Source organism: Lagenorhynchus albirostris, chromosome 1 (genome assembly GCF_949774975.1).
Source record: "Lagenorhynchus albirostris chromosome 1, mLagAlb1.1, whole genome shotgun sequence".
NCBI classification, from domain to species: domain Eukaryota; kingdom Metazoa; phylum Chordata; class Mammalia; order Artiodactyla; family Delphinidae; genus Lagenorhynchus; species Lagenorhynchus albirostris.
Genome location: NC_083095.1, coordinates 71622939 through 71636248, shown reverse-complemented (window position 1 = coordinate 71636248; position 13310 = coordinate 71622939). Strand labels below are relative to the sequence as shown.

At 32.3% G+C, this 13310-nt stretch overlaps 1 protein-coding gene across 3 annotated transcripts in view; it reads right to left on the bottom strand.

Annotated features, from left to right (window-relative positions):
• NOVA1 (NOVA alternative splicing regulator 1) overlaps positions 1–13310 on the bottom strand; it is a 136389-nt gene that overhangs the window by 3556 nt on the left and 119523 nt on the right. For all 3 annotated transcript variants that reach the window (XM_060144235.1, XM_060144242.1, XM_060144254.1), the window contains one exon: positions 1–1147. This exon is cut by the window's left edge and continues 3556 nt beyond it. In XM_060144235.1, the coding sequence (XP_060000218.1) occupies positions 143–1147 (1005 nt within the window). In that variant the 3' untranslated portion in view covers positions 1–142. The remainder of the gene's footprint in view (positions 1148–13310) is intronic.

The following is a 13310-nucleotide window of genomic DNA, read 5'->3' as shown; positions in this document are numbered from 1 at the left end:
TACACATTGTCAACATAGTCGCATTCATTTGCATAATTATATATTAATAACAGAAAAACTTCACTTCTGCAAAGTACAGTACATCCTTCTTGAAAATGGGGTAAAGGAGGGCTTAAAACAATCTGACGTGTAATTGGGGCACTCAACCCACTTTCTGAGGATTGGCGGCCCGAACTCCTTGCTCATATGTGATCCTTTGTGTAATTAAATATTGAGCAGCCTGTGTTGCAGCTGGTGTTCCAGTAATGGTTACCTTCCGATTCCTTGTGCCAGGTACGAATTCTCCTTTTTTGGAGATCTGTATCCTTGCACCAGTCAACTCCTGGTATTCCACTAATGTTTTCCCTCCTTTGCCAAGTATTGCACCAACTAAGTTTTCTGGCACTGCTATTTCAACTACATCCTTTGATCCATCTGTGGATTTTTCTGTTCCTAGAATGGCACTGGCAGCTAGGGGAGAAGCAGCTCCAAAGTATCCATTGGTTGCAGCAGTAGCAGCAGCCAGGCTACCTAATGCGAATGTCCCCGCCGTACCACCAGCTGTGCTGCCACTGGCTGAGGCTTCACTGGCATAGGTGGCCAACAAATTGGCTGCTGCTGCCGCTGGATTGGCACTGGCAGCTGCTGCAGCCAAAGCCCCTGTTGCTGCTGCTTGACTGAGACCTAAACCTAATGTGTTGAGATTGTATCCATAGCTGGCTAATGTATTAAGTGCAGAGGTGATGGCCACCAGGTCATTGCCTGTGAAGCCAGATAAAACTGCTGGAAAGGCTGCAACGCCAGCAAGGTTAGCATGTCCTAATAGCCCTGCGGCTGCTGCAGCGGTTGGTAGAACTTCAGCAGTGTTTGCATAAGGAGATCCCGTTGGATTGGAATTTGCCACTGGACCTGTAACATTGGCATAACTGATATTGAGACAGCTGCCACTCTGTGGATCCTCTTGTATCTTCTGGATGATAAGTTCAACAGCTTTTCGGTTTTGTTCAGGTTCTCCACTCACAGTGACAACCCTCTCTTGCAGGTTGATCCCATCAGGTTTCTGGGAAAGCTGCACCCAAGCCCCTGACTGCTCCATTATAGCCTTCACAGTAGCACCTCCCTTCCCTATTATCAGACCTGCTGTGCTGTTGGGAACTATAATCTTTACCTGTAATTAAAAAAAATACGTATAAATAATACTTCTGTTTTGCGCACATACATTATATTACTTTGTTATCCTAGAAGAAGTAAAATAGTAAGTTGAATATTAGTTTAAACATAATTTATGAAAGATATAAATATCACAATTTCTAAAGGGACATTTATCACATTTTAATACATTTATCTTGTAAAATTATAATTTTCAAAGGAAAAGGCAATTTTCAGTTTTAAATTATTGAACAAAAATTTTCCTTGACTCTGTGAATTTTGCGGAAGTTATAAAAAAGAGGAAATCATATGCATCAATGATAACATTTTTATATGGCTCCAAAATCAAAATGCTGTTGATGATCCTTCACCTACTTAGCTGTAAGAATATCTCTGCTCTAAAACATAGAAAAACAAAGAGTGGAGGATTATAAAGCAAAGTTAGTAAATATAAAAAGTAGGAAAGTTCTTGAGTCCCTTTAAAACATTAATTTCATGTTCCTTATCACCTAGTAATTTTTGTGTTGTTCAATACCTTACTTAATTTATGACTAATATTTTCAGAAATGGAGGTCAATATATTTAGTAGTAGTAGTATTTTAGTTTTTCAACTAAACTGACACCAACCTATAACTTTATAAAAGTAACAAGTATCTCTAAATAATATAAAAATTTTCAATTGCTTTCAGGTAGGTTAGGCGCTATTTGAGAATGATATTACATGGATGTTCTATCTAAATTTGTAAAATGACTATTTTGATTCGGTAGATCATTCTCTTTTTGGCAGTAATAGCTACATTTTTAAAAACAGAGCTTACAACCATACTGTTAAAGGTTACTGAAAACTTACTGTAGTCACATGAATACTTACAACGATTCAATGTGACTGTATGAAGTATAGGCATTTTAGCTAATTTGTTCTGAAACATCCAGCTACAAAACCCAGCATATTTTTATTTATTTAATCATAATCAAATACTATTATAAAGACGTATAAAATCAGTATGTTACTTTTATAATCCTTAAAATTATAATACAGATATTAACATTTAAAGTTATGTTTTGGTAGCACAAAGATACATATGACACTGTTTTATGACTCATCAGGTAGATAAAAAATTGTGAATGTTCTGTCACTGACAAAGCACTGAAGGAAATGCTTTCCTTGTTCCAAACATTTAAACGGGCAGGCTGAAATATCTGTTGAAATTTGAGCAGAAATTTAGTTGAGATCATCTATGAGATATCTCATTAGTTAATTTTTAGCAAGTATTGTCATGTTATCTTTAAAACACAGATCTGGATAAAGATATTTTTTAAAAAATAGAGCCATGCATTTTTAGGAAGGTAGCAAGCAGTGAAAGTATAAGTTCAAATGCTAGACTGGGCTACCTCATAAATATATTTACATGTATTAAACACATACACACACATAGCACACAACTTTTCTTACCACACATATAATTTATAGTCACAGTAGAAATTTGTTTCATTACAATTTGTCTATATAATCATTTCATTTTTTTTGAAAAAAATCTAAATTTTCTAGAGACATTTCTTCAGAATGTCAAATATATCCTTCATATTCCCCTGATTAAGTGCATTCAGTTTCAAGAAGTAGACTGAGAAATAATTTTTTTAAAATGTTAATTTGTTAATTTTGTTCACAGACTTTTTGGTAGAAAATTATTTGTCTGAAATGCTGAAATATGTTAAAGTGATATAATTAGAAAGTTAAACCATGATTACATCTTACACCAATTATAAGATTAGAATCATCCTTACATTTTATCCTGTGCACATAAAATATTAAGAAAATTTACTTTTAAGGATTTAAAAATCCAAATGTTAAATATAATTATATTTTGTGAATATTTCTTTTCAAAATGAGAAACATTTTTGCGAAACAATATTGTTGAAAACATTTATATACTGACAAATTGAGGTGTTTCAACGTAATTTTTTTATGAAGAAAAATATATTAATCAACCAAGACTTTTGAAAGAGCTGTTCTTAAATTACTTTAAATTTTAATATCACTCCTGTTTTGCTCAATGTAATGATTGCCTGTATGATTATAACCCACGAAGAGAATAGCACATGAGAGGTTAATTATGGGAACTATCCTATAGACTGTCAATAAAAAGTAATGAAATATATAATTTTATAACATACACTCTAAAATCACCTTAAGCTTGTATAAGGTATGTGAAGATGATGTTAATTTCTACTACACTGCATACCAGTCTCATACTATATTTATTGCACCTATAACCTTTTCTTTTAACTCTAGGACTCGTTTATCCTTCCAAAAGAACTTGCAAATATGTGCACAGTACTTATATTACTTACACAAGCACATTACCTTGTCCTTCCTTTTTAAATTTTTCCCTTTAATCATTTTTCTTCTTTTAAATATTCAAAAATTCTGAAATAACATATATTTCAGAAATAGTATGTGAACTTTTCATAAAAGTAAACATCTTCAAAAAATATGTATCTTTGCAAATTAAAGAATTACACACATCATCTATCTTTATATTAAAGATGTCCTTATGTAGTAAGCACATTTTCTGGATTTTAGTTTTAACTATTTGAAATAATCTTATATGAAGTACTGTCAGACATATTTGTATTTGTTGTTTTACCAAATACTGATGTAGCCTCCAAATTTTGTTGGTATAACTGACATTTGTCCACATAGAAATAAATAAAGGTGTGTTATGATTTAACAGAAGACATTAGTGATTACATATTAATATTTGTAATATGTAGCATTTATCAACTTTAGACAGGAATAATTCTGCTTACAATGAATAATCTTAGAAATTAGAAAATTAAAGAAAATGTAAATGTAAGTTATTAAATTCCAAGTTTAATAAATATAACTTAGTAGCCTAGCCACTGAAAGTTACCCAACTTTTATTTCTGACACAAGGACATGAAAACCTCTTAGAATTACACTTTTTTCTCTGAAAAGTTTGAAAAAAATCCATATTTATTTGCACATTTAATATTAATCTAATACGGACACAGAGAGGAAAGAGACCCTCTGAAAACAAGTTGAGACAAAAAGAAAAATTAATTCATTTGTATAACATCTCAGAGAGAGTAATGTTCTATTTCCACTCTATGCATCAGATCAGAGCCAAAAAGCAGGTGTGGAAGCTTGGAGATGGTGGGCAACTGAACACTGATTGGGTGGGGGTTGGAGGAAACGAGTGTGGAGAATTATGTGAGATAACCTATTGGCTTACTTCTTAGATATAGGGATACAGCATTTACCTAAAGGAAAATCTCCAGGACTTCCCTGGTGGCGCAGTGGTTAAAAATCCGCCTGCCAATGCAGCGGACACGGGTTCAAGCCCTAGTCCGGGAAGATCCCACATGCCGCGGAGCAACTAAGCCCGTGCGCAACTACTGAGCCTGCACTCTAGAGGCCGCGAGCCACAACTACTGAAGCCCGTGTGCCTAGAGCCTGTGCTCCGCAACGAGAAGCCACCACAATGAGAAGCCCACGCGCTGCAACGAAGAGTAGCCCCCGCTCGCCGCAACCAGAGAAAGTCTGCGTGCAGCAACGAAGACCCAACGCAGACATAAATAAATAATAAATTTATTTTTTAAAAAAGGAAAATCTGTGTTTGCATCCCCACTGAAATGACAAATAGCAAATTTTAATTGTACCCGTGACTTCATTTTCATTGGTGAAGTCTGTTAACACACTGACTTAACGTAATATTCTTATTTCTGAAGAAAAACTGGACCTTAAATAGCATACAATTATTTGGTGTAACATGTATCAGCTAAATCAGATATATTCCTGACAGTTACAAATCAGTCTTCCCTTCAGAACTATGATCTACAGTTGCTACAGTTGGTACAATCCACCCAATCTTCTATGAAATGCTTATTGAGTGGCCCAGGCCCTGTGTTGGGAGCTAGAAATAAAGGATACATGTGGCACTGTTTCTGTCTTTAAGGAACTTCCAGATCAGTTATAGAAAACAGATGTGTCAATGTGTCAGTGCATTCAAGTCTTAAAAGTGTGGGTACAGAAATATATAAAGGGTACAAAGGAGACAGAAAGCTTAACTGGAAGAAAAAGGGATAAGAAAATCTTTGAGAGATGATCATGTTTCATTTTTGTACTATCACTAGCCTATCCTTTACTGTCAGACATTCCCAATGAGGTTGCTCTGTGCTGGAGAGTTCCTGTTCAAACCTAAGTCCATTTTAGTAGTGATGATCTGCTTAAATAATGATATTATTTTTAAAGAATTTTACTTATTCCTAGACTTATAATTGTTATATCAAAGAAACATGAAGTAAGATTAACAGTATAATTATACTAATTTTACTAGCATCAACTTTTCAGGAAAAAAAGTAATGAAGTGGCTGTTTCTCTATTTGCAACCACAAAAGAACCTCTATGGGAATCCCATGGAAAGAGTTAAAAATACCAAATAGGTAGGCTTTAATATTGATACGTTTCTGATTAAAAATAAGCATTAAGAAAAAAAAATAAGCATTAAGAAAAACACATTTACTCCTTTGCCAAATAAGAACCCCAATTCATTATGGTCTTAAAAAAGAATGACAGTGTCTGTAGGCATCGTATTTCTTCATTATCATGGCAGGAAAATTATTGAACTATTTCATAAAGCGATACTTTAAAATAAATGCAAAACAAGTTCCAGTATAATTTAAGATAGCTCAATTAATAGTATGAACTATTTTATTTAGGGCTGCCATGTTATACACTATATATGTACTGCTTTACATTTTCAAAGCAATTCCTATCAATGGTGGATACCTACTATTTCATTCATTCAGTCAGCTGACGTCGATCTTCCTTACAACAAGAGACTTCAGTTTTCCTTCAGGAAATAACCCTCTCTCATTCTGAGTGCCATGTACTTTAGGTAAGGCTGACCGCCTTCCAATACCTCTGGAACTGGACACATGACCTAAGAAGCCTGCATATCACACTTTCCACACTTGTAGCAGGTACTGATTTGGGACTGAGCACATGACACAGGATGGTCCAATAAGAGTTAGCCTTAAGAATCTGTGAAATTGTTGGGATGGAAGTAACTGTGTGTTTAATCTAGCAGAACACAAGCTTGATATTACTAGTGCTATCTTGTCACTATATGGAAAGAGGAAGAAGCTGACTGAAAATAATTTTAAGTTGACTTAGATAAAAGGAGACTTCAGAAATGGAGAGAGAGACGTTTCTGATACCATTTTGGCATCTGAATCTAACCATGTATAAAGCCAGCACAGAATTAATATAATTTCCCCCCCTCTTTTTTTTTTGTTTTGGTTAAGCCACTTAGAATTGGATTTCAATAACCTGTAATCGACAAAACAGTATCCTTGAAAATAAGTTCTTGTTATATCATGTAGTATTTGCCTATCCAAAAGAAATACTGACAGTTTACTGTATCTCTTGATGCTCTAAAAGTCAAGATGTCATAACTCTGGTAAAGAGACATGAGTGCATTATTTAACGTATCTTTTACTGAGATATACATGATCTAATAGGATAAATTTCTTTCATTTGCCTAATGTATTACACCTTAGGCTACTGAGGCACCATTTATTAGTGGCCATTGGAGAGGTATGTGTCATGTGGGGGGATCCACACTGAACTGCTGACCAAAGTAAACTGAAAAAAGTGTATCTTTCTTTTGATTATAGATTTTAAAATATATAAATAACTGTCTTTCTAAAAAGTACTGCTCTGACAAAGTACGTATGACAGAGCTACATGAAATATCCAAAATGAATGAAAAAGCAGCTCTTCCAACTCTCTATGTGTGTTTAATCTACTTACTTTTGATAACCAAATTCAAGGCAGTACAGTTTTCATAAGCATGTCTTTATACCTATCGTAAAATACTATGCTATGTTCTCTCATATATCCTTACCCCCCACCTACTGCCAACACCAGGTTTTAAACCTGGAAGCCATCTGTGCCTTCTCTTGCTCCCTAGATCTCTACATCCTGTTATGCACTGTTGATTTTTTTTCCCCTGAAATGCTTCTTGCCAGTCCTACTGCTTTAGTCTATCTAAAGGAATGTGTGGTGTAATAAAAAGAATCTAGAATTGACAGTTAGGACATATGGACCTTCACCCTGGCTCTGCTGTGTGACCTTCCTCAATCACTTCAGTTTCATCATCTATAAAACCAGACAACTTGATAAGACTGTGGATGAGTTTTTATTTTAGCATTATTAAAAAGCCCTAATCGACAGCCTTCAATGATCTCGTTCCAGCTACCCACTAAATTATCCAGACTCCTTATGTAGATATTCCAAATTCTCCATACCCTGTCCCCAACTTGTTTTCCCAGTTTCATTTTCTATGACTAGTATTCTATGCTGAATCCAAACTTTACCTGCTAGTTCTTAAATATACTCTATATTAGTTGTTTTTCTAGGTCTTTGCCTTTGTTTATTCATTTGTTCCAAATGACTAAAATGTTGCCTATACTTCCAACACTGTTCTTCCCCTTTAACTCACACATTTTTGCTTGCTGAAATCTTATGTCTTCCAGAGCAGCTTGAATGTAATGCAAAATATATGGATTTATGTAAGAACTAAATAATAAAGTATTTGAAAGACTCCAGCATGGCCATGCAGGAGTGTGTGTGTGTGTGTGTGTGTGTGTGTGTGTGTAAAATACAACACTGGGTTCTTAAAACAAAAACAACTTTATCATCTCTAAAATCTAAAATTCAAATTATATTGCACCCATACTGAAATTTACAAAAAGACAAATATACAGATGTTTTAATCTTGTCATAAAATTCCTGATATCAGTAACACAGATTTGTCATTTAAAAATCCAATAAGAGTACAGTAATTAAATATGCACTATATGCCTTTTTCTTAAGTTTTCATCAATGTATTATGTTTTTCCTATGTAATTTTACAGCTTCTTACTAATCAAGCTTGTGGCTAGGCTTCTTTAGCCATAAAAAATGTGGTCAGATTGGTTCTAAAAGTCTAGAATATAAACATATTAATGTTTACTTGATTAAGCAATGAACTGGATCAATTAATAAGATGACAGACAAAATGACAGTATCTACTGAATTATAATCACAATTCATAACCGGTGCAGTTACCTCCCACACCTTGCCTTGCTTCAAGCAATTGCATTTTTACCTTAAAATAATTGAATTTAAAAAGTTTTGTGGAGACCATACATCATCCATTTTATATCTTCTTCCAAAGGGCCATACTTTACTTCCCCCTCTGGCTGTAAGACATGGCAGAAAATGACAGTATACCTCTTTTTTGTATCTCTTTGGAACAAGACAGAAAAATGAATGATAATCACCAAAAAATTTCTAAAGGCAAATAAAGTTTAACTGAACTATTTTTTTTTTACTTCATATATTTTTTACTTTTCCCCTTGAAGCATTATTCCAAGTTTTTTTTCTTTTGATGACTGTTGCATATTTTAAAAATATACCATATTACATTTCAGAGAGGGATATACTTAGGAATAAGAAAAATAGGAGAAATCTATTCTTTATAAGAAGGAAGTGAAAAAAAAGCTAGACATAATGATATCAAAAAAGAATACTACTAGAAGTCAAGTAATTATGAAGAAACTATGAGGGTTGTAAATGATAAACTATTATAGAGCAGCTCATTATTTACAAATGAAAATAATTTGGGGTATTGCCTTCTTAATGCTTACTAAACCAGCTTTTACTAAACTGAGGTTAAATTTCTGGAAGTCCCATTTGCCATTATCATCCATGTGTCAAATTATCAAAAAGCTCTTTGAAACTATTATTATTATTTTTAAACCCTCTCTTTTTGGCTCATCTCTTTCAGGGCATGTATACAAGATATATGTTCAGATTTCTTAATTCTTATTAGTGGAAAAACATATTTGAAATATTTGGGCTTTTTATATGAAAACTAATATTTTCAACTTAATATTTTAAAGGTTACAACAATCAATTTAAGTGAAATTGATTGAAATCAATTGAAAAAGTGAAAAACAGCCATGCACATGAAAGTAGGGGCTGTTTACTGAAGGAGATAATGGAAAGGTGTGAAAGAAAAGGATAGAGGGAATCAGGAATTCTATTTTGGATATATCAAGTTTGAAATGCCTACCAGTCATCCAAGTGAAGATATCAATGATATGTAGGTGATTGGCTATGAGTTTGAGAGTTAACATAGAGATAGTATTTAAAGCCAGAGAAATGGATAAGGTAATCCAGTGGAAGGTAAAAATGAACAAACAGTTCATTAAATAGTGGACAGCAAAGAATTGTGCAGGATAAGAAAATATTTAACTTCTAAAAGAATCAAAGATATTCAAAGCAGAGCAACAAAATTAATCACCAAAAAAAAAAAAACAAAGGCAAACCAAATGAAAATGAGGGAATGGCTTAACTACTAATCTCTTTCTTTTAATCCCTTTTCTGTGGCAGTATATATCAGCTTTCGGAAATCACCTTATAGAACACATTAAGTTATAAAATGAGCATAATCTTTAACTTAGTTTCTCTCCTTCTGTGATCCATCTGGGAAATAATCCAAAACATGGAAAATGTCATATACACAGAACAGTGTAAAGACACTATATAAAGCTATAAAATAATGTGGAAAATATCTATGCAAAATTTTAAAAATACATAAATGTATATGTAGAATTTGAATTAAACAGTGTAAAATTATATGCAGATAAAACTGAAATAAAGAAAATAATAGAGGTTGGGTTTCAGATGAGCTTTTTTTCTTACCATATAAACCTTGTATTAAATTTTTAAAAATTAGTATAACAAAAGGAAATAGAAAAATTATCCCCAAATTAGGATGCTGAATAAACAAATGCCACAAAAGCAGAATAAACAATTCATTAAAAATAAATTTTGTATATTTTTGGTATTCATTGAACAATTATTACTGAGTTCCAGGTACTGTTCCAGATGTTGGAAATACAGAGTTAAATAAAAAGGTTAAGATCTCACTTTCATGAAGCTTCCAGACATGTGGTACAATAAATACTAATAAACATTTAAATGTGTATATAAAATGATTTGATAAATGACAGAAAAGCAGATTTATAAAATACTTTAAAATTTTAAAACAAGAAAATTTAAAATCATAGTTTTAAATAAGAATCATGTAATTATGCTAAATGCTTGTTTAGGAAAACCACAAAGTTAATCTAATCTAGGAATATAAAGCTATTTAAAAGTCTGAGTTTGGTACACGGGTTGATTTAATATTCTATAATGTAAGCAAACTAATTTGATATTAGTGGAAGTAAATTTCTCAACTATGTTTAAAAACTGATCTCTATTTAAACTTATATAACTAGGTAACTAATTATTAAAAAGATTTTCACAATTTGGATTATTTTTCTTTTACAAATTTTTGATTAAGCCATTTTTACCATTAAAATTAAGTATTATTATTAATTAGTTAATGACAGATTGATGTACCATATTTTAACATGATTTAAAATATTATTGATATCAAATTACAGTTGCTTGTATTTTATATTTACTAATCAAGCTAATTCAACATTTCTTATATTTTAATTTCACCAAGAATTTTTCTGAAGGCAATATTTGTTTTTTAAAAAATAATAGTTGCCTACATTTCAGTGTCTTATTAGTAAAGGGAAGTTGACAGTTTACTATCACAAATGACTGTCATTAAGAAATGAAAATGTCCTGAATTGTTCTTATTACATTAATACTTGTAATGTGCAAATACATATTGACTAATATATAAAAAGCTACAGAAAAATGTCTGCAATTTAACAAAATGTATTATTAGTCATAAAACTAAATTTTTTTCCTACATATGGATTGAAGTAATTCACTTCTAATACTTAGTGAATCACAAATAAAAATACATTATTTTTATAGCCATTATTTGGCTAAAGTTAATGAAACAGATCACTTCCTTTCTCAAATATATTTTTAAAGAGTAACTGAAGGACTGTATCACCTAATGGAAGGAAGAAAACAATAGCTAAACCAAAGACCAATAAAATTAATTATAAGGTACGAGGTTCAGAAGAAAAGGTGAAAAAGATCAACTGGAATATTCCCAAATCAAAGATTAAAATATTAGAAAAAACTAGAAACAATTTTTATTCCACAGTGATCAGGTATCAAACTCCTCAATCTGGCAAAACTATGAGAATATGAAAAGATATTATCAGAGAGAATATGCAAAGATTTTCCTATTTCTAAGCTTTTTTAAAATAAAATTAAAATATTGAAAATAAACTTGATAACTACCTGGTTTTCCTGTTTTATGTATTTTCCATTTTATATGGCTCTATTTGAAAGATAGAAAAATTCTGTTGAAGGGTATATATACACACACACAGAGCAAGACTAGTGCACATTCTGGAGTAATGAGGCACTAAGTGCTTTAGTTATCTAAAGGCACATATAACGTTCTGTCTTGAGAACACACTGTGTGCAAGAACTACCAGAGCTATGACTGCAGGGAGAATGCTGATGAAACAAACAACCACCTTTACCTACTAGGTAGTCCAGAAAGACGAAGAATATTGCATATCTGCCTACTTACCAGCCAACACTAGACAAGGCACTCTGCACTTTTATCAGTGACTGAGCCATATATGGGATGTAAAATAAGGAACATTTCATATTTCATTAACTCTTTTCCCCTGAAGTTTACCATTTTTTCAATATGAAAACTTGAAAAGCCCTAGGCTTTCCATAAATATAAATATGCCTTCATATGAAATCAAACCTTTAGAAGGGACTTTGGAAGGTCACATAACATGGTATTTACTAAGTGATGTGTTACAATTCTAACCGGAAAATATTAACGGTGTGCTGCTTTCAGCAGTAATTCTTAACTTGCCCTCAGGAAGATCCTCTGATGCCCATCACTGGGTGTGAAGGACAAACCATCTACAGCATAGCACACTAACAAAATTAGAAGTTTGCAGTGGAATGGGTATGGTTAGGAAGTGCTCATTTAGCTCTCCGCCATAAATTTTGGCAAGAATATTGCTAAATAATCTTTAAAAACAGTAATGTAATCTGCATATATAAATATTTCCATGGTTAGAGAACCTCTAACTGTATTTGGTAACAGTCAAAAGACTACTACTGCTATCTGAAAAGACAATCATCCTTTGTATAATATTTCTTCATAGATTTAAATTGTATTAATTAGTAACCTTTACTGTTTTCAGTGATAATACTAACACTTTCCCTTCCACTTGCGCACAAATCAAATCAAATATTTGTTCTTTAATTTAATGTTAATCAAATAATATTCAAAGTGTGTTATTTCATTAAAAAGTCGAAGTTGTGAAGAGATTGTGTTATGTAATACACAATTATATAATTATCGTATTTTTAATAAACTACTGTGCATTTTTCATATGGTAAATGGTGATTCCCAAATAACAAGAGGCTTCAGGAAACATTTTTCCAACTCTTCAAATATAGATGGCTAATCTCATCCTAAATCTATCAAATAAGAATCTACATAGGTAATTTTGATGAGGCTAGAATTGAGAACTTTTGATATATTAATTAACAAAGAATAAAGAAAAATATTACAGTTCCTTTGCCACTTAATAAATGTCTCCTCTGATCCTTAAAGCCTCTCTTGTGATCCTTCTTGAAACTCCTCAAAAAGCATCCCACAACTAGGAAATGAAGGAGTCAAGTAGTCCAAACAGATATCTATCAAAGACAGTCCAATCTTTCTCAATCTTTTGGAAAGTTACCACTTTATATTCCTTAGAACATTACATAATATCGCAACTGGAGCCATTATTTTTTTCCATCTTGTTTTACATTCCCTTAGTTAACACTTTAAAAACAAAGTAGAAACATAAAAAGTTAATAATGTTCATATTCCTTGTCATCACCCTGATGATACATGAACACAGGATATTTCTGACTTAAAAATAAGGCCATACGTTTCTTAGCAACTTAATTTTCTTTAGTTAATATATTACAAACACTATTCTAGGCCAATTTATATGGCTCTAACTCATTATTTTTAAGAGCTTCACCACATAATATTCTACAATACCATATTTATTCAGCCACTCTCCTGTTAAAGCAGATGGTTTTCCAACTGTTGCCACTGTGAATACTACTGCAACATACATCTTTGTCTATATTTCTATGT